This window comes from Phaethon lepturus, unplaced genomic scaffold (assembly GCF_000687285.1).
Source record: "Phaethon lepturus isolate BGI_N335 unplaced genomic scaffold, ASM68728v1 scaffold16663, whole genome shotgun sequence".
NCBI lineage: Eukaryota > Metazoa > Chordata > Aves > Phaethontiformes > Phaethontidae > Phaethon > Phaethon lepturus.
In genome coordinates, this window is record NW_010531337.1 from 1 (window position 1) to 23119 (window position 23119).

The 23119-nt window shown below is 42.3% G+C and overlaps 1 protein-coding gene across 1 annotated transcript in view; it reads right to left on the minus strand.

Annotated features, from left to right (window-relative positions):
- Positions 1-5335: 5335 nt before the first annotated feature.
- The window catches only part of LOC104618822 (uncharacterized protein KIAA1671-like), a gene marked incomplete at its 3' end in the record, with an annotated part of 50656 nt that continues 32872 nt past the window's right edge, over positions 5336-23119 (minus strand). Inside the window, exon 5 of the mRNA XM_010284521.1 lies at positions 5336-5454. Coding sequence (XP_010282823.1) covers positions 5336-5454 — 119 coding nt within the window. The remainder of the gene's footprint in view (positions 5455-23119) is intronic.

Genomic DNA, 23119 nt, shown 5'->3' on the forward strand with positions numbered 1-23119 from the left:
TAATATATTATTATATATCCTATATTTTTATCTATGGTAGATACAAAAATGGTATACACACTTTTTCTGACATAACAAAGCTGTGTATACACATCTGGACCTGAAGAAAACGTGCACGTATCGGGAACGGCCCCAGCTGCCAAGCACAGTTTGTGCTCCACGCACACCAAGCAGCCCGTATGAGTGATTTCCACTTCACATGACTCCAAGGAAACTGAAGCATCTGCCGCAGCGCAGAGGATTTAAACATTCTGGGATGCAATTTTTAGGTCCTTAGAGAGACTGGATTTAAAAAAATTGCATCCCTTGTGTTCTGACAGAAAGAAGAATCTTTGCTGGTGCTATCCCAAGATCAACAGCTCCTCCACTAACAGCTGTATTAGAGTTTGTTTCTCTTATTGCCTGTAGTTTTGGTCCTTAAGAGACAAGGAACATGAGCAACAGTAACCCAGTGAACCGTAATTGCCAAGATGTGAAAGGGGAGAAAGGACGTTGCTCGTTTCGGTGGCTCAGATCCTCCCAGGAAGTTCAGCAGTTTTTAAGCAACGGCACAATCGCTTTAGAAGTGCTACAGGCTCATTGATTCATTCTTGCCAGGCAGTGCGGTCTGCTGGCTTCAGAGGGGGTGACTTTAAGGCATGGAAAGAGGGAACTGGCAGGGAAGGGGACTGAAAAGGGGCAAGAGGAGGACTGGAAATCACTACAGAAAACGCTGCAGTGGAAAGGCTGAGCCGGCACCTCCGAACCGGGATGGCGGTAGGGACAAACGCTCATTCATAGCACGCAAACTAACCTGAAAGATGCCCACGCAACTGCGGAACTGGTTCTCTGAACCAACCACTTCCTTAAGAGCTTCTCTGATTTCAGAGTATATTTTGGAGAGAGCTGCCCATCCAGCCAGCCAGAGGTTTTTTTTCTCTCACGGGTGCCAGGAGGAGCTGAAGGCAGAGGTGGGCAGCAGGTGGCACCCTGAGGCAGGGCTCTATGAGCAGAGGCTTTCTGGGGTGCTCAGGGAGAGCATCGAGGGCGGCAGGACCTGCACCCCGGTGCTGTGATGCTCCCAGTGTATTCCTCGAAATCTTCCCTTTGCCTGGGCTAACAGAAACGAGTTGCAGTGTCAGGACTGAAAGCTGTATGCGGCTGTGTGTCTCCCTTTGTCACATAGGTTGGAGTATTCCTTTAAACAGCAGGAGATTGTAGGAAACACAGTAAGACTCTACTGTCGGTAAAAACTGGGCTGTCTTGCTTCTAATTTTAGGAGTTTCTAGTTTAAAAAACAAAACCTAAGGTATTTAAGAAGTTTAGATTTTTTTTTCTCTGCTTACCGAGTCTTTTGTTACTAAGCACCTTTTCTTGAGCAAATATCTAGGAAAACTATTCTAAAACCAAAAAACTGAACATGTACATAAGAATATATGCACATTTTTTTAATAATAGACCTTAGTATTCGGTACAGTCCACTGTGATAGCAATCTTGGGAGGAAAACACTCAGGAGTCTCCTGTTGAATAACAACTTTCTATCAAGCAGCAGTACCTGATATAATTTCCAGTCTGGCACAGCACACACTGCACAGAGCGTTTCCAGCACACGAGTAGAGTGAATGCCTCTTCCCTCCTTCAGCAGTGGGCCCCAGGATAATTAAGGAATGGTACTAATGAGCTTCAGGGGGAGGTTTTTGTCTAGTATTTTTGCTTTGAGTGATATTTGGTATCTGCAGCGTTAGGCTTTAGATCCACTAGAATATGAAAGAATGTAAAGACAAAAGACAATCTGCAGACTTACCACCTTTCATGGAAATTAAAATGTTTATTAAAGGGATCCTCTCTGACTTGCCTATCTTCAGAAAGCCTCTTCCCTTCTACATCCCAGGGCTTCATTTAATACAACTCAATACTAATTTAATACTACTTTTCAGTTTTTCAAACTGAAATATTTGAGAGTAAGCAATGACGGAATACAGATGAATTTACACTGATTGGTGGTTTCTAATTCACAAACCCTCCTAATGGATTCTCCTCAGCAGTTCTTGCACAATTACAGCATCATTACACGCTGAACACTGACTTGAGCACTAACACTGTTACACACAGTGGAGTCTTTCCATCTGAATGGCAAATTAGGCGAAAAACATCCTTCAGAATAATGGTCAAATATTGAAATTTAAAACATGTTTTCAGTTCTCATTACTAGGATGTATTACGCATCTTCTTCTATTACTTCATTAAGATTTCAAGTTTTACAAGCATACCCATAAGCTACCAACAATGTTCAACAGGTGTCACTCTCAGATACTTGCTTCTCTGAAAAATTACCCTTCATGTAGTGCACACAAGTATCAGCAGAATGGTTATCACAAATATGTAATAAACTAAGATCAATCTTCACTTTCAATTGCAATTAAATTGAATTCGTTTCATAAAGAATGTGTTGCTTCATCATGTGAAATTAGGGAGTCAAAAAGTAAAGGAATCCTACTTTTTACAGTAACACTGCTGAGGAGTCAGGATGAAAAGGCAGCTCTCACCATTTGCCTAGGGCATCACACAAGAAATAAAGTCCATTTAAAAATGCCCTTTTATATTCTGTAACTGCAGATTCCCATCTTTTACGGGCAGCTGACACCCTATAGGGGGTTTTCTTTTCCAAAACTTTGTTGTGGTCTAGCTTCAATGATTGGAAGAAACAAATAGCTAAAACTTTATGAAGTCGGAGCTGTACAGATCCATCATCTAAATAACATCATCCCTTTTCAGCAAAAGAGAAAAGTTTTTCCTTATGATGACTGTTCTGATCTAAAAGTAAGAATTTTCTATGATGTCAACTTGGAAAAGCTTACTAAAGCACTTGAGAAAAAATAAAAATAATATCGTTTAAATAAGCTAAGAAAAATCCAATTAACGCCTCCAAATGAAACCATCTCCTTCCATTCTAAGAAGTTATTTGCCAAAGCCCACTGCAACCAGCCAAGAGCAGCCCCTTATGCTTATTCCAGCAATGACTAAGTTCTAGTTGAAAATCATCCTTCCTCCACCTATTCTTCCTCCACCTTGCTACGAGCTTATCCAGCCAAAAGACCATGTTTATCCTGTTGCCATGTAGTCATGGCTTTTTATTTTAAAATTCTCCTCTTCTCTCAGAGAAAATGAGTTCATTCACAGATGCATTAATGAAACACTCCTAAAGGGGCTAAAATAATCGCTTCACGATTGAAATACTGGAAAATGCCAGAAGCTGGAGTTCCTCCAGCAGAGCCGCAGGCTGGTGACATTCTTTTGTCCCCCCTGCCGCTTTGCTCCCTGGGTGCCCTCCCAGGACTCAGGTCGTGGTGCCGGTTCCCCCGGTGCGCTCTCAGCCATGGGTTCAGCTTATGGCCAAACGCCGGCTGCGAGGGCGTATCGGGGTACGCGAGGAATGCAACACCACGGGCTGTGCGGCAAGGGAAGTGAGCCGGGCAAAACAGGAAAGCTGAATTATCAGTGTCTCCTGTAAATTCCTGCCTCTGGGCCGAGCAGAGGAGATGACGACCGCCGCGGTGGTGGCTGAACGCAGAGACGTGCTCAAACCACCCACGGCAAGAGGGGAAGGTCTGCGCCTGTCCTCGCAGAGGTCTTCTACTTCATAAAAAATAAACTGCAAACAAAATGCAGTTTCAGTATATTCCAGGAAGATTTCCATTATTAATTTAATATTTTGAAGTACATTACTCTCATTCCTCTCCAAGTGCTTGAATTAATACACGAAGTAATTGCCCTGGAATGAACCATAAGTCAAGATAAAGCAGAGCAAAGCAGTGGCAAAATGCTGAAAAGTCACTATACTGTCATCGTTACACTGTAAAAAAAAAAAACCCTAAACATTTCTTAAAGTGGACACACAATTTCGGGACCTGGGGATTGAGTTCAACACAATAAACCAGATTTTTTAGGTGGAGCTTTTCTAATTAGGAAGAATCGTCCATGTTTGAAATAATACTCAAATGCTGCCTCTTTTGGAGTTGAGACAAGCACCTTTGCTATGAAACTGATTTCAGAAAACGTCTATAACATACTGAAATCAAAGTTAATTTTACAAAAGGCTTGGATGTCACTCTTGGCATGTCACTTAGCTCACTGAACTTCAAGCTGAAAGCTACCCTGATTTCATAAGCAATGCAATATTTATAACACACAGTTCTCCAGTGTAGAACACACCAAACATAATTGACACTAATGTCTGCTATACGATCTCAGCAAGTATAGCATTAAAAAGACCAGATGAAATGCTATTTTCCTGCTACACTGAGCAGATAAAGTATTGGCTCAAACAGTGTAGATCAAGCTGTAATTTACACAACAGGTGTAAATTATACAAAACCTCACAGTTCAATGCTCTAGGTTGGTATCATTGAATCATTTTAATAACAGAAAAGCATCAGTAATACTATCTTTCCTTCAACTGATATTCCATTTCATCCTCCACTTCACCACGCTAAAATGCTTCAGAGGTAGCGAGACGTGGACATCGTACCCCAAGGTTTACCAGGGCACATTAGGAGCTGCACCGTGCGTCCTCCCACTGTCGGGGCAGGCGTCTGGCCTTCAGAGCACCCATTTCAAATGGATTTTGCCATTCAGCCTACCTGGCAGCACAGTTTTTAAGGCAATGCTGATTGGTATGGGAGAGACCAAATTTACAAAAAAAAAAAAAAACGACCCCCAAAACTGTATGGTTAGATAGGGTACACTAAATCAGACACTTCCTCATCTACCTGAGAGGGAGAAAATCATACAATTTTAGCAAAATCTTACCAGAACCCTAGTTCTACCCATCAGAGCCACATAACACACAAGCAGGTAAGCGCTTTCTAAACGTGAAAACGTACATTTCTAATTATAATTACAAACACATAAATAAAAAGCATAAAAAAGGTTTTATTACCTATGTTAACCTATTCAAAGCCCTTTGGTATATTTACTGAGAAAACATGTTTTTCACATATCTTCTTTCTACCATTTTAGCACTAAAAATAACACCTAACTTGTGTTTCACATACGAGCAGACTTGTTAAATCTATTCCAGTCCAAGCTGGTTTTGTCATTGCTTATAAACGTGGTGATACTGCATTCTCACTGGAGGATGGAGTTTAGATTTCAAACCTTATTGCAATTTGCAGATATTAAATAAGTATTTCTTCACTTATAGACGAAAGACACTGTATAGTCACTGAAACTGAGCGTGCAACTTCAAGAAAGCCATACATGTACCCACATACACACCCAAACCAATGGTTTCTTCTCAGGACTCAGCTAAGGCAGAGCTCGCACGCATGGCAGAGCGGACCTGGCTCACCCTACCTCTCCCCACTGCGCCGCTGCTCATTCCAGGTACCGTACTGGCTGTCGGGCTCCTGCACGAGCGTGTCGGTGTCCTTCGCTTCTGGGGGCTGTCTGGAGAAGCACTGCTTCAGCTGGTCCTGCAACAGAACAACGGCAACACTTCAGCATTTCTTTAGCCCTTGGCTAAGTGACTAACGGATTTTGTTTGCAATAATGTCTTTTGAAGCTACCAATTAAACTTGGTCCACATAAAACCAGGAATAAACTTAAAACATGGAAAATGTCTATGAACTCCAAACAACCGCTCTCTGTACAACGAGCGCTGTTTTCCCGGGCAAATAACCAGTTCTAGAAGCTGGGACTGACTCTCTGTTTTTAGTAACTCCATATTGCTTTACGATTATTCTTATCTTCAGTTGCACAACATATTTAGAAGCACCTATACAAACACAAAGAATTCTGCTGAGTACATTTAATGTCCCCAAGCATACAAGGGAAGCATCAACTTTAGTGCTCTTTTCCTGGGTTTAATAAAAGGACTTTTTTTTCCCCCCCCCAGCTCTTTCTTTTGAAGATATTCAAAATAAAAAGCATAACTAACTAAATACATAAGCATAGTGCCAGACGCTAGAAAGCCTTTGACAAATTGATGTGTGCTAATGTAAAGTTCAAACACAATGTACAGAGCAGAAGGACAGAGCACGGTGTTTTTAGTGTGCTCTACCCTGACCTCTCATTTCCTAAGTATTTTTATTTCATAGATCTGCTACTTCCCTAAGAGGGAAACAGTGCATCCAAGGACCCTTCCCTTTCGGGGGAGAGAAGTGGGTCAGCTGCTGCTGGCACCCTACATTTGCAGCAGACCGGTGTTAATATGCTCCAGAATAATAGCACGGTCGCACCTTTTGTTTTGCAGTTGTATTGAGTTATGGACTGAAGTTAGATAGTTACTCAAATAATACATTGTGTGTAGATAATTAAATGTTGGCCTCTTTCTCATTCATTATCCTGAACAAATACAAGTATGGCTTTCAGTGCCATATCAGCTTTGTTTATGAAGATCTCATCTGACAGCAGATTGCATTGTTTTCCACCTGTCCTAAGCTTTTTCTCTCTTTAAAAAAATAACCACCACCCACCCGTCCCCTGAGCCCCCCCAGCAGAACTTGCTGGTGGAAACTACCAACACATCTATTTCACTTCAGGCAGCACACAAAAAGGAACGACCGTACTCAATGAAATGGGATACCTTAATATTATTGGGAAAAAAGAGATTGCATGTTTTCTTGTGTCCTTAATTTTGTAAGCCTAAAGAACGCTGCCTTAAGATTATAAAAATGTTGACATTAAGGATAATTCTCCAATAGTGACATCTGGCTACTGAAGAAGTCCCACAATGTTCGCATCGTTTCTAACAAGTTGCTTATTTCCCCAACCGTACTATCAGCCATGGCCATTCTCCAGTTCCCTCTTGCTCTCTGCTGCTGACGAAATGGTCTATTTTAATGCTGAGTGAACTAAGCAACAGAAGGCTCTACCATTTATTCCAACTATTACAACACACCATTACCAGACAAAGTAAAATTCTCATTTTGCAATACTCAGGTACAACAGGGGCTCAGTTTGAGTTACAAGGAAAAGAAGTTTCCTGCTTTTCATCTTCCAGATGTTCCCCCAGCCTAATAATTCACTGGTAGCAATTCTTACACTCTCTCTACAGATACATACATGTTTGTCCAGAGGTGAGCTATGTTCTTACATTTTTTTTTTTTCAGTCCATTCCAGGTACAAGCTTTTGTCCACAAGCAAGGCATACACAGCTAGATGAGCCGTAGGGGAAATAATCTTGTATTTCTTAGAAACCATGGGGCATTTCCTCCTACTTGGCTCAGGCGTATGTTTTGCTTTCTACAAATTCCCTCTGTAGCTTCATGATTGCCACTGGGCACTAAACTAACCGGGCTCAGGCTTCTGCTGTCACTTGGTGGTCACACAACCTCTGGCAAGTCGATCCACTTCCAGGAAAGGCACTAACAAATGCAAGTTGTTATTCTTGCTTTCCTCCCTACTGCCCGTTCTAGTTCAGGGTTGGGTTTTTTTTTTTCTCAACTTGATGCTTGTTACATATTTTTTTCAATCCCAATCTCACATTACAAGCTATCGCACTCTTGTAATCAATATGTACAGACTAATTATCAGTTTTGCCACTTTCTGCACAGAACAAGTGGCATCTCTATTAAGAGCTTGTCCGTGCAGCATCTGGCAGTCTCGGGGGCAGCACACTCACTCCGCAGCCCTTGCCCGATACCCGGCGGTAGCACTTACTGCACGAACAGAAGATGACCCAACAGACAGAACCATGCTACCCTTTTTGTTGGAAGCCAGTATTGTCCACCTTTAGGCTGCGACTAAAGCACGTTACCTCTGTGCACAGTATATACTGTCTTACTTGCAACTACTCACATGGTTTCTAGCTAGAAACATAGTCTAAAGAGCTGAGAAACAGGAACGGGAGCAGCAGAAAAGCAACCTTGCTCTATTGCATTGAGGGGACATTGTTTATAAGAAGTGCAGTGTTATCGTAAAAGCAATGGTTGTAAGGAGAAAACATGCACAACCCAGATAATACCATTTCGGCAACGACGGGAAAGAAATGTAGATGCAAATATATTGCTCATCTGAAGGCTCAGTAATTCTTAAACTTTTACATTGCAGACAAGCTGATCAGCACACATTCCTCAGTTTGGGGCAACATTTTCCTTGACATTACATACATCTGAACTTTGAGATGCAGTTTTATACCCAAAATGACATCATTAACACTCAGATAGTGATTCTCTATGCTAAAACCAAACCCAAAAAAGAAAGAATATTACTACCTCTGTAGACATTGTGAACTTAAATTCAATAAAACGAACTGAAAACTCTAAATGTAAGCAATAAGACACTCCAAATTCTATGAAATTATTTTGTTGTATTGAGTTACGCTACTGCTTTTTGCTTCTGGAGAAAGCTACTTATTTCAGAATAAGACTGCATGTCTTTCCCTGGTGATCCCTTTCAACCCACGCTTTTTAATAGGCCAAATGATTAGTTGGAAAAAACAAACATTCTTTTAAGTGCACAAATTGCTCTTTAGTCCTAAACTATTTAAAGACCCGAGCTTCTACCAGCTGAGAACTGCTGCAGAGAATTTAATGAGGTACGATAAACTGGTCAGCTAGCTGAGAGAAAAAAGGTCCCGACTCAAACCCGACCAGGAGAAGGTAAGAGGAGCCGATGCTCTCCCAGCCTGTGGAGGAGGAGTCAGCTGTGGGGACCGAGAGTGACACAGAAAAGCAATTCATAGCCTGGAGGAGATGGCGTGTGTTGAAGAAAGAAGTCACAACAAACCATAAAGATTATTCTTTCCAGTATGTGATTATGAGCAAGCACAAGAATGATGAGTTTCAGCTTTTTTTTTTTTTTTTTTTTTTTTTAAGATTTCTCTTGTATCATCTTTGCCGTGCTTCAGAAGGACGCAAGACAATCTCTTGTATCATCTTTGCCGTGCTTCAGAAGGACGCAAGACAATCTGGTGACATGGAAGCACGGGGCATCAGGACCTGGGAGATGCCTGGGAAAAATCCATTCCCTTTGTTTTCAAAATGTTTTACTCTCAGTAACTATAAGGTTATTTTTTAAAAACATTAGGTGGGCATGGGGTAATCTTCTCCATCCTCTTTCAGCCTCATGCTCTCTGGATAGCACTTGCTGTTAAGTTGCTACTAAACTTTTGGGTTTTTAAATACCAAGACAGGCAAAATTACCCAAATTCTCTGAGAACTATACATACATACCATCATGTTTTATGGCTGAGGTGTTTTTGCACACAAGCAACTCAAATTAGATCATTGTCCTGGTTTCGGCTGGGGTAGAGGTAATTTTCTTCTAGTAGCTGGTATAGTGCTGTGTTTTGGATTTAATATGAGAATAATGTTGATAACACACTGAGGTTTCAGTTGTTGCTAAGAAGTATTTATACTCAGCCAAGGACTTTTCAGCTCCCTGTGCTCTGCCAGCGGGGAGGGGCACAAGGAGCTGGGAGGGGGCACAGCCAGGACACTGACCCAGCCTGGCCGGAGGGACGCTCCCTGCCAGAGACCATCAGGCCCAGTATGTAAACTGGGGGGTTGGCAGAGAGGGGGTGACTGCGACTCGGGAACTGGCTGGGCATCGGTCAGTGGGTGGTGAGCAATTGTATTGTGTGTCACTGATTTTGTAAATTATTATTATTATCATCATCATCTCTTCCCTTGCTATCCTATTAAACTCTTTATCTCAACCCATGAGCTTTACTTTTTTTTTTTGGTTTTTTTATTCTCCTCCCGGGGCAGGAGGGAGCGAGCGGCTGCGTAGTGCTTAGTTGCTGGCGGGGTTTAAACCACGACAACCATACATTTGCATTTTCTGGCACTAACATTTTACTTGGAACAACCTGGTGTTACAGACAAAGAGCGTGAATGAAGAACAAACTGGGATTACAAATCTAAAGCTTTAGAACACGTGACAGGCTGGGAAAATAATGTAAGAGTTACTGAATGTACCAGAGTGACAATTTTTAGGTCTGGCACAAGCCCATTACCTATCACACAGCACACAGTGCCCCGTATCCCGTTGATTACATAAAACCATAGCAGGCAGGTCGAAGCACCCTACCCATGTAGCACCTGCAACGCATCCAGTGGCACAGTAAGGTGCTCTACAGCTGGTTTCTACCCACGTGATGGGAGTAGAAAGAAGGAAATACTTTCTGATATGCACCGCTCCCAAACATGAATGGTTTCTGCATCACACTTTGCTCCCTAGCATAAATCCTAATTTAAAGCTCACTTCTTCAGATGGATGAAAATAGGTTTGTTTGTTTTTTTTAAATGTATGAGCTCCACAGAACAAGAGTTCATGCAAGACAAAGAACTGACACATCTGGCTCTGCCTTTTGTTGCTCTTAAGAACAGATCTGCTCCGAACAGAAACCGTTTTTTCCTGTAAGAGACAACTACCTATCATTAACTCAACAAACTTGTGCTGATACCTGTGATCCATTCTCTTTCTTTAACCATCCCTTGGAAGAAGAACCCAAAGTTGAAAGAAGGGGTGTACAGCACGTGAAGCTAGACCAGATACAGCCATTTCCTCGATACACAGAATATTCATGATACACTAAAACCAGACATTTCAAAGGAAAAGGCAATAAAAAGAGGGGTCTGGTGTCTCCTTAGTACACAAGATAAACCCAAATTAGGAATTTTCTTGTTTATAATCACAGAAAAATCTCCCCAATCAAATAAATACCACTCTCGATCCAGCATCCAAATGCTGTAATTCTCCATGCTTTGATCTTTAACTTCATAATTCTTACAAGAGTAGCCAGGAAAAAGATCAACTTAATTCTCATATGAAATAGAACAGACGAGTTGTATACTGATTTGCCTCTAGTTCTTCTTCTAAAAGGCGACATTATGATTACGCCTCTTTCAGTACTCCCTTGGAATTAAGCGGAGTTTGGCAATAGTCCAGGGCTGATTACTCCTGCAACTTCCAGTTCCTGAAAGTGATGCACACACAATGTTGGTCCTACCAGTGCAAAAATTAACCGTAACTAAGAATGAATGCATATATTTATGTGAAAAATGCTTTTGCACTGATGTGAAATAAAGACCTGGCATATGAGGAACACCAGTTGAAAAAGATCTCATGAGTCAGAATCTGCACAGACAGTTTCAAAAATATCTTTGTTTGCAAAAGAGACCAAGACACCAGACAGCCAAAATGACACCCCACAGCTTGAAGTGCAAAAATTAAAAGTTTACTGGCATGAAATGAATATGAATAGGTAATTGCACAATGGAATGAAGTTTTGATTATGCACCTAGTCAATACGAAACCCAAAAAGAAGTTTTTGCTCATTTCTTGAAAAGCTTCCCCCCCTCCCCCCTTTTCTCCCTTTTTTAAATTAAAAAGAGTCAGAAGGTTGGTCAAATTGCCCATATTCAGAACTCAACTGCCCCTTAAGTGTGACACTTCACTTAAGGAGAGTTTAAAAGTCCTTACAAATGCAGAAAACTGTCCCCATTGTTCCCAGGCAATATGTCAGGAAGATGGCAATACACCTTATTCTATTAAAATTTTATTCTATTATTTCATAGTTGACTCTTCTTTGAACAGGACACTGGGCTAGATGGCCTCCAGAGGCCCTTTCTAACCTGAATTATTCTACACTTACTCTAATGATTCTAAGGATTATTACTAAAAGGTAAACTATATGTTTTGGACAACTAACAGAATTAACAAGAACATAACACCATATCAAAACCAACACCAACAATAAGAGGCCCTTACAAACTAGACAAGACTTCGCAACATACATATTTTTGCTTTGTAAGTATCCAAATGCCAATACAGCAAGTGGAAAGTCTAACTTCATGGCATCAGCATCCTAGGATTTCTATTTATACTTACTATCCGGCGAATTAGTGCCGCCCACAAGGAGTAAGTCATGGTTCAAGACCAGTGCTCCAGTTAGTTCCTAGCAATCGGGCGAGAAGGTTTACCAACTCAGTCTTTAAATAAATTGTTGAAAGAAGTAACTGCCTCAGCGTAATGTCCCTGGCAGAAGGCAGCACCTTCTGCCTCCCACCCCACCCTCCATGCTGCAGTGGCAGATAAACAGTTCCAGGAATTGTGCATTTTCTTTCTGACCTCACTGATGAGGAAAGTTAAGAGACCTCCACTGCAGGCTCCACCCTCGGGAATCGATACGCAGGGACGACTTCCCCAGCCCTGTCAAATACCCTGTGCAGCACAGTAAGTATCTTCAAACCAAGGAAGCACTTTACAAATGCTGGAAGCCAAGTCTAAGAGCAGTGACAAAAGCAATTGAATTAAGCGATCTCATAACCCCAAGGTCTTTACATTACTATATAGGCCATCTCCACTGCTGCCAGCGGGTAAGGAGACCGCCGCAAGCGGCCTCGGAGGGGGAACAGGAGGGACATCCCGCCAGCCCTAGGCCCACCCTGGGCTGAGGCTGGAGAGGAGAAGCCTAATGTGACAAACCACTGCAGGGCTGCATGAGCACACGGAACCACAAATGTGCCCCGACCGCCCCAGCCTGTGTCCAACAGCACTCGAGAGCCCTCACACACAAGGTATTTAGCACTGTTACAACCTAAGGATGTACACCGCTCTACTCAAAAAGCCTTCACGTCGTAAATGTTTAATTTTTCCCTGTGCAGTGGTGTAGGTCCCAAGTCCCACGGTATGAAATATTCTCATAAAGGGTATCAGCCACTGTTGCTATGCAACCCAGGCCTGTCGCAGCCGTATGTGTTTTCTCTACCTCTTCCACTGGGATACGATAAGCAACAACCAGTTATATCCCTAACGTTGAAAGCTGACAGCGATTACCTTACGAAACATGGGTTGTTTTTAGAGGGCGACTGGTTTAATCCTCCACCTCTTCATAGCTTCCCAGCTTGATGCACAGGCCCGAGTCCCAACGCTTCCCCCGGGAAGGCATGACAGAACTGCAGAAAAGCAGACCTACGTCTGCAGAAATAAGGGCAAGGCAAGCGTCCCTTCCAGTCCCTAGCCTGAAAGAGCAAATGCCAGGCGTCTGGTACCCGAGAGTAACGGGGTAGAGAGGGCAGAGAACATCCCAAGCTGCGATGTCCCACGTACACTGTTAGCTCAGCTGCTCTCCTTTAACAAGCTTTATACTTCACCACAACAGGCCTTATCAGTAATCCTACGGCCTTGCTGATAGGAAAGCCAGCCTTAAGCTTAGCAGCTAAACTCTTTGCTTTGCTACTGTATTTGAACTGCATCGAAACAAAACTAATTCCGCTGTATTTAACATACATCCCTTTGAAATGTACACGTCTTATGCTGCAGAAAATAAATTTTTCACCTTAATCAAAATACCCAGACTGTGCAACAGACCTAAACACTACGAACGATTTGACGAGTGGGTTAGTGCAGAGCTGGCAGGGATCCTCCTTGCCACACCAGCACAAAACATTTGCTGCAAACAGCGACAAAGGAGCCCGAGGAAATCACTGCCAGCAAGTTCAATGATTTACTCAAGTTCAAACAGCATGTTCCCAGCAGCACCTTTCCAGCCTAAACTGCACCCTGAATACTATCACAGCTCCCCAAACCCTGGCATTTTCCACACTTTCTGACATACAAAATGACTGCCCCTGCTTGCTGGTCTTTAGCTAATCTCTGCTTCTACGTTAATGGACCTTTCACTTACAACCCCCAGCCACGCCGTGCCTCCCGGGAGCCAGGTCCAGCTGAGAGACTCACGATTTGAAAGGCAGCAGCACCACAGAGCAAGCAAAAGTCTACCTGGAGCTGACTCTGGCCACAACAGAGAATGTGGCCAAATTAATTCAGATTAAGTTAGTTTTGCCAGGAATCTGGTTACCATTGTGCAATGGAATCTACTCACCGCTTTTGTAGTAACTCTCAGTAGAAGTTAACCTCCTCGCTCCGTTCAGGATTTCAAAGACAATTTAAGAGTTTGTAATATTTTTATACCCTGAAAACAGAGTTGCTCTGCATTTCTGCAAATGCTCACCACGCATATATCATGTGGTTTCAGTGCAAGGCTGAAGATAGAGAAGATAGAGCAGAGGTTGACTTGATGGGCAAAAGCAGACAAGAACCAAATTCTAAATATGCATCTTGCTGAGTACTGACAGTACTTCCTCTGAGAAGTGGGAAAGCAGAAAAGCAAAGAAGAGCAGAGGAAATAGTTGGGAATATCTTTAAAATCCCTCCTATATCAACATATTAGATTTTCTGTGCAGCCTCAGGCAGTCAAGCTAAAAAGAAATTAAACCCCAAGAAACCAAACCCAGCAGGATGGGAGCCAGAGGCATGCCAGCCTGTCCGTCAGGAAGACCTGGAGCAGAACAGTGCTGTGCCACCCCAGAGACCGAGGAATTCACTCTCTCCCAGAGGGCAGATGCAACTCTCATCTGCATTAATAAAAGTTGGCACTAGGAGCTGAACAGGATCCCTCATCTTCAACACTGCAAGAGACACAAGCCAGAACAAGACAGTTTTACACTGTTATGCTAGGAAGTGAATGTATTTGCTTTTTTTGAAAAGCTACGTGCTTGAAATCAACACCTCCTACGTGAAATACTTTATTTCTTAGCTCTTCTGCAGTTACCATTTTTCCATATAAGACACAAGTTTAACTTCAAACAAAAATTGCGGGGAAAAAGGGCTCCTTAGTTTAAAGTCTAGATTTAAAGATGTACAGAAAGCGATAGCATTTATTGACAACGAGTGAATAAGAAAACACAGATTTTGGAAACTGTGCACTGCTTGCTTGAACAAAAATCTCAACTTAGAAGATGTTTTAGAAGGGGGCAGTCGAAATACACGCACACAGACCAGTGAAGCACCACTAGTATTTCCTGAAACTATCAGAATGTTACAAAGTTCCAATAAAAACGGATTGCCAGTGTAAGGAGTTGGGTTCAGTGATGGTTTTATTTAATACAATTTCCTTCCCCCTGAATGTGAACTGCTATCACTTAGTGCTTTTAAAAACAAACAAAACAAAAAAAGCAAAGGTGAATGAGCACATCAGCTCTAAATATATCTATGGTCTTTTCTTATGCTCTAGCAACATGGTAAAAATCAACTCGTTGCAGCTAGCCTAAGTAAAATCACAGAGTAAAGTCATCGAAGCGATTATTCCTGTCAAAATAACAAGGGAACAACAAAGGCAGTCTACTAAATACCCATCACTACAGTTTTATGGCCCAGATTTATGCTGCCAGCTATGTTCATGGCCTGTTAAATGAAAGAAAAGTTATTAAGAATGAAAAAGCATGAACTGTTCCAGTGTTGGCCCTTGTATCTTCATTAATTAAACTGAACAGCTTTACTCCTCCCCCCCACCCCGAAACAAGACAAACAACTCATTTTTAAAAGCGTGCTTTCTGCAGGCATGCTTCACGCTACCATAACAGCTCTCCAGAAATTTAAAGATAAAATTCCATTCACTGACAGTACAAAAAAAAAAAAAAAAAAAATTGAGAGCAATTCATTGCGCTTTCAGTGAATGTTAGGACAAAATAGTTCAGCAACTATTTGTTCTAGGGACTGTATCAAAATAGCCAAGCTCAGAATAAAAATGCCAACTTGTATTAATTTCTTTTTACAAAGATTTTGTTGAAGGATGTTCACCATAAAGGACAAACATTTGCAAGACAGACCTTGTGTAAAATTTTCAAAACAGATAGTACAGAACAATGCTCTTTTAAAAGCAGAGATACAATGCCAGGCGATGTGCAGGTGAATGGCACGTGTGTAATTCAAACCAGGTTTTAACAGTGCTCCTGTCAGTCCCTCGCCCGTCCTTCAGCGCCAGAGAGGGATCCTACTCAAATGGACAAAGCCATAGTCCACCAGCTTTTCCAAGAAACAAGCTGACTGCACAAGCTTATACTGGTTTAGAAAAAACATCTGTGAAGATTAAAAAAAAAAACAAAGGTGGGAACTTTATCCTCTAGTAGAGAAAATGGTAGTGAAAGGCCTGCAGGGTACAACAATAAACTCTCTGAAGGACTAAGCACCCTCCCAGAACATCTGGGACTCTTGCAGTCAAACAAAACACTCACTTTCCATCTTTATTTTGGGCCTATATTAATACTGAATCCAAACAAGATAACTGATGCTGTCAGATCAAGCTTGAATGAAAAGACCATTTTCATCAACCAATCCGTATAGCAGAAAGCAAAACACAATTAAATGCACTTAGGTGTGATTTTTAGCACACAGCAGAACAACTCACATAAAACACAGGGACTACCCGCAGCCCAAGCGGCCACAGAATTAATCGTTTCTGTTCCGCTTCAAAGCCTTCTCCCAAAGAACCTGAAACACCTCTAAGGTTTTCCACAGCTTTGTTGTTTGTGCTAGCAGTCTGAAAGTAGTTAAACATCTTACAAAGAAACAAACTGCCACACTTTTTTAGCAGTGTAAGGGGATAGCTAAGGAACTGAGGGTATTAAACAACTACCCTGTTTTTATTGTATGGCAACAAACAGATCTAGAACTAATGGCATTGGCCATGAAACCAGATATCATACCTATAATAGAAACATGACTGATATTACCATGATTAAAACAGAAGCAATGTTTAACGAAAGTATCTCTGCTCCTGTTACAACAAAGACACTAAGCTAATGAAATGAGACCAAAAAAATGGAAAAAAAACCTCAATAAAAATGTCTGGGAGAAAAATCAACTTCCATTTAAAAGGTTTCGCTGTAAAGTAAAAAATTCTGCAAGCTCAGCTACAGATTCCCAGATCTGATATTAATATGCCAGAATAATGATGCAATTAAAATTGGTGCTGTGGCATTATGCGCGGACGGTGCTCAGTACACGTGACCTGCAATAGCAGAGCCCAGCCATTCGTGGGTGCAGCAGCCAGTAAGTTTCTTCACTCCTTGGTGACACCTTTTTTCCAAAAATTATGAGAACACTACATTACATCTATTTGTAGAAAATAATCTCAGACTAATTAAATTCAGTTTCAGCGGAAACAACGACGACAGGTGACCAGCTTGGAAGATACGGCTACATGAACCGACTACCATGGGGCAGGAGCAAGGAAGGAGAAGCTCGCTGGGAAACAGCAACTGATGGGAAGCCGGGGTGCCCAGGGCTTTGGGCTACGAGTGAGGGCAGGACAAGTGACAGCATATTCCGTCTCAATGAAGAAGTTAATAGGAGTACTACAGGGAAAAAATAATAATAAAAAAATAATCTATCTCCAAACAGTCTGTTGTTGAATATACCAGAGAAGCTATTTAAAATAAAAATTATTCTTGCACTCCTTTGTGATTTGCAGATTTGCATATATTAAATTCTGACTGATCAACTGTTGGTTTGAGAACCACAAGATTGTTTTAGTTCTCAGGCTCATTTTATCCATTGACTGTCCTCGCTTCTAAGCCATGCTTAAAAACATGGCTGTACTTTCTCCAGATTCAGAATCGGGTTGCCCTGTGTTAGACATTTAATTATCTAGATGTAATTTAAGGTGTATGGATTTATATTTTTTAAAAAGTGGAGGTTAGAAGATATTTTATAAGGCACAAATTAAATTCACAATATCCTGTGTATAAAGACTGGTTCCCATAAAATGTAATCCTCCAGTTTTTCTAGATAAGGTGTATCGACCCAGCCTCCCTTTCTGAGGAATCTGCTGCAGAACCTCCTCTTCACAGTGCTACCAAGAAACACCAAGCATCAGAGACGGAGTTGGGTCAGGAAGTCAGCCCTGCCAGACATCCAGTAGGAAAATGTGACAAGGTATGAACAGAAAAACAAAGCAAATACATAATCTCCGAGCTGTTAAAGAGAAGTGTTTGGAAAGAAAATTATTTCCTCTCTCCTGCAGCCCGATTCCTACTTTTATGACCTCCAGCAAGGAAATAACCAACTACATCAAATCCATTTCACTCCAATCCTAAAGCTCCTCTGTGGTGAATAAAAATCTCTCTTAACAGCCCAGACAAAAAAGCAATATCCATGAGCCCTTTCCCAGCTACATAGTTTGCAGTAGTTACCACCTAAGATATGTTATTGATAAGGTGCCGACCTGCCAATTTCCCCACATTTAAAAAGACTGGGAACTGCACCTATGTCAGACTTGTGGAACATCCCCAAAGGCTTCCCACTGCAGGATCCAGCAGACAGCACGCACAGCACCAGCCCTTTGCCACAACAGCCACCACAAACATAGGATGGCAACTTAAGTACAGAACTAAACAGAAAACAAAGACAATTTTTAAGCCCGAGCGTTTTTAAGAGTCACAGATATACAAATAAATGGATGAACACTTTAAATACAATACTCTCAATTCCTCTAGAAGACATCTTAAGCGGGGACAGGAGACCCATACAAACTGTAACCTGTTATCTCCCTTGGTATTTAATCTGGAAGTCCACCAAAGTCATGAGAGGGGGCAGACAGACAGATACATCGATGCAGTGGAAGGCACCCTCACACCTCCACCACCTTCAACCTCACCAGCATGTTTACTCACACTATCCTAAATTGTGCTGTTTGACTTGAGTTTTGACAGGCTTCTTGGTATTGTACGATGCTAAGTTCTCAGCCAGCAGCCACCAGCAACAGCAGAGACAGGAGCCGAAAGCCCCTGCCCTCACTGTGTCAGCCGTGCGGTGGCAGCTGGCTCAAAAAGGGGCCGGGGAGCCAGTGAGCCTGGCTGCTCCGTGTTTAAAACCTGTATCGCTGAAGTATCAGCACCGAGTAACTACTATACAGGGCACCTCTAAAGCAATAAACAAGTCAGTTTATGATGAAATGTGTGCTTTATACTAATTCATAGGGTTTTGTAGAAAAATGTCAGTAGCTCCAAGGACTAAGTAAAACCAGGACCCTGATCCAGCCAGATTTAAAAAAAAAAAAAAAAAAAAAAAAAGCTCAAGGTCTGTGTTCACAAGTTGCTCTGCAGAAGACAGTGGCACAAACTACACACTTTCACAAGTACTGAAACCTTAAGTGTGAGCACCAGAGTTGGCCACGAGTTAAACCAAACTCATGCACAAAGCTAAGCACATGCAAAGTTACTGCTGAAAGAGAGAACAGCAGCTCCAGTGGCTGCCACCAGTGAATTAACTGGAAAGGTCATCCCACATCTCACGATTTCTGCCCTGCAAAGCAGTGCAGCCCACGGAAAGTCGTACAGTTGCCCTCTGCAGGTTCCACATTATCATTTCTCAGTCTTGACTTTTTCTAAACAATTTTTTTTTTTATTCAGATGATTCTAATAGATCTAAAATATCAGCTTAAAAAAGAAACCAACAGAACTTCACCATGCTAACAGTGTAACAGTGGTTACCAAATATTTTCCTCCTCATTCTTTTGTGCTCACTTGACAGTATTTTCTTTTCCAGTACAGCCAAACAGAAGATTAATAGCAAGCCAGGACAAAAATGCTTTAGACCATAACTGATAAAAAGTACTGAAAATAGTCTGTACACAAATGCCACACCTGCCCACGGAATGCAGCTTTACCTTCAACCGTTCAGTGAACAAACCTCTGTAAGGCCACATCAGAACTTTATGTATTTACACTCACAATGAATAACTACTTTGTTTAAAAACAAAACAAAACTTTTTAGCCACTTCAGAGCGCAGGCTGTTCAGGATTTACCCACATGCTGGTACCAAGCGTTTGGTGCCGATTCTGTAAGTCAATCACAGTACACTCACTTCCCATGGTTCAAGCATCAATCTTAAATTTCCAGTTTCAGGTACAAATCAAATCACCAGTTTAGGCACCACTCCATGAAATGAAACTGAATTAGTTTACATTTCAGAACTAAACCTAAAAGATTACCTTAAAGACCTAAATCTTTCAGACCTATACTCAAAAAAAAAGTTTGTTTTGTTTTGGTTTTTGCTGCTTTGCAGTATTTGCTGGAACTAGAAACAGGGTGTGTCGAATCACAGCTGCAAGGAGCCTGACAGACCCCAGCCCAGTTGCAAGAGCCCGCATCCCTTCCACCCGGGAAGGGGCTTCTCTCTACAGAGCCGGCCTTCCCTCTGCTGTTTTGCCGGGCCATTTAATAGGGACTGTCCTCCTGAAAATAACCCAGACACTAGGAAAGGTATTTAATGGAAAAGGGAGGGGTGGGGGGCTCCGTATGGCACCCAGTCGTGGTGAACCGAGGGCTCTTCACCTTTCCTTTGCTCCCATGAAATCACACCCCACGACAGCCCTCAAGTCATGCTGGCCATATAACTTCCATTTCATGACAAAGTAGCAATTACATTGAGAAAAACACACCTCTTTTTCAATAAAAGAAGCAAATAATAATCATCCACTGACTGCAGAGTGACAGCACTTAACCTTTCTACAAATTTAGCTTCAGGCCTTTTTTACTGAAAAATTACAGGTACTGATGTACACTAAAAGTCACGCTGACCTGTGGTGCTCGAAATGACCAACGCGAGTGCAGTTTCAGGCTAACTTTCTAATTTTAGACAAACATTTCTCCTACCTTATTATGTTGCTTTAAAAAAAGATCAACAGCATTCTTCCCCATTCCCAAAGCCTTGATTAACTGTGTTCCCTAATGACTGAAAATATCCGCCTGCGCTGCAGAAAGAAACCAGCTGGGAGCAGACAGACAAGACGCCGCTACCTGGAAGTGGGGGTGATTTTTAAACTGAAAAGCAGATGAGATATAGGTTTTCTCATTAGATACAATGCTGCAACAAAAGAGAGGTTTTTTTGCAGTGTATTATCTACCTCGAGAGTCTCAAAAAGGTGTATAGCTTACAAGCTCAGGTGGCTCTGAACTGGTCTGCCTCTTCCTCAAAGAGGAAAACCTCTGCTGACTCCGCACTGAAAACCTTCGGAAGGACTCTCTGCTCCGGGATGCAAAGTGCCTGAAGGAGGAGGTTCGCTTGAAGGGAGTCCTGCTTCCACCTTCCCCGCTAGTCCGTTCATGAGCAACCGCAGTAGTGACTAAATTTAGTGCTTCCTGTAAGGATCTCCGCACTGTACCCATCCACTGGGTCATGTGAGTTTGTGCCACTGTCAGTTTGTCTCCGAGGTAATCCATTTTTCCAGCAGAGATGAGAAATCAATATTCAGTAGCAATTACTGTAAAGTATAGTCTCCTTAACAACCCTGATTTTATTTTGCAAAAAAAGATCCCACTTATAAAATATTTTCAGCTAATGCAAATAGCACTACACTATAACCATCAGCATATTTCTATATTTAAACAACAATATGTGTTCACATGTGAGGTTGGAGATTGGTATTTGTCAAGTAGGAAAAAATAAAAGCCTTTTCCTACTTACAATCAGATTTCCAGAGTTCCATCAAAATATGTTTAATTCAGCCATGTCAAGTAGAAAAATCAAGGTTTAAATCATGACACAGATACTTGAAATTAGTCCACTTACAAGCACAGAATTAGTCTCTTACTGTCTCATTTCAGAGCCGGAAAAGCAACTCCCTTTTTAAGCCAAGTTTTTGTCTTGCTGTAAATACCAGAAGGATAAAAAAAACTGTATTCTTCTGGCTCGGCAGCTTTTCAGGTAACAGTACATTAAACAAAGTTCTGATGCTTCCATACAACCCATTCAGCAGCAAAATAATGAGATCTTCTGAACAATAAATAGAAATTATTTTCTTCCCAAAAAACTCTGCAGCTAGGTATCAGCATCGGCAGAATCCCCTCCTCACCAGTCTTCCCATCTTCAGAACCATTCTACAAGATTTTTCACTTCCAGAAACGCAGATCACAAGCTCGTGCGGCACAGGGAAGCCGAAGGGGAACCGTGTCAAGCCCGCTGCCTTCAAGACCGGACTTGCTGGCTGCTCAGGGCCTGCCAAGAGATCTTCCAAACGACATCAGCTCCTCCGCTTCAAGGGGGGCTTCATAACAGAGGAATGTCGCTGGGAACGGCAAAACGCTGCACCAGCGGCCAGCATAGAGGCTTTCCCCACGCCTGTTAAAGCCGCTGCACACGCCAGCTCCTCTCCTCGTACAATCTGGAGGCGCGCTCTGAAGAAGCTGCTGGCTGTCACAGCTGTTTGCTAGCCCGTCTCAGTCTCGCCAGCAAGGTTTGCCGTGCTCCCGACGCTCCCCGAACAAGGCGCAAGAGGCTACACGCAGGCGAAAGCTGCCGCTGCCTCTGGTATCCTATTCCCTCCTCTCTGTCCCTGCCATGCCTCTTCTCCGGAGAGGAAACAATGAGCGAGGTGGAACAGCCGCAGAGGTCTGCCTAAGGAAGGATCTGGGCTGGGCTTTATTATAGTACAGGCAGGGTTACCATGGCAACCAAGGGAACAGCATCTGCTTGCTGCCTAAGCAGGCAGGAGTTGCACAGATCTATTGGAATGATTCATAGTTTGCGTACGTCACGTGTACTTACTGATTTTAACCCTTCCTTGGGAAAACAGCAGCAACACTGCTGCCAGGGAATGTTTTACACCGACACCAAAAGCCTTCCCATCTGGACGGGGCAGGTTAGGACGAAACCTACACCCCGTTCCTGTTGTTCGATGGGGTACTCAAGCAGATCTGTGTGATGGCGCTGCCCATCTCAAATAAGATACTTTCAAGTTAGTGACAATGACACCAGCACAAGATAATGATTAAGCCAGAAGCTCAAAACAAAGCTGAAAAGCTCCGACCATTCGAAGCACTTTTTTTCCCCCCACTTTCACACACTGTTACCAACTTTTGTAAGCAAGGGCTTGCTGTCAGTCCCCAGCTCAGCTGGGAGACCACAGGGTCGGTACCACCGCTGCCAAGCCCAAAACGGGTGGGGGTGACGAGAGGACCCCACAATAAAAGCAGGTAACACTGCACAGTCAGATGTCACTGGCCGTGGAATTTCTGGAAACAGCCTGTTTGGGAGGATAGCAGAAATAAAAGCTACAGTTTTAAATCCATAAACATAAGTAGGTGTCCAAAGTCAAGACATGACTAGTTTAGAACTGAGGGCAAAGAGAAATACAGGTATGAAGGTAAGAAAGGCATGTTGAAAGCTGCTCGCTTTCTTGTTTATTCAAGGGGTTTTTTGTTGCCGTTGCTTAATTTGTGATACAAAGTACCATGGTCTTGCATCATCCTCTCCTCCCCTAAACCTTTCAGTAAGAGATTTAATGGAATGATTAATTTCTAGATAATATTTTATGAAATGGTTCTCACGTAAAGTTTTATTGTATC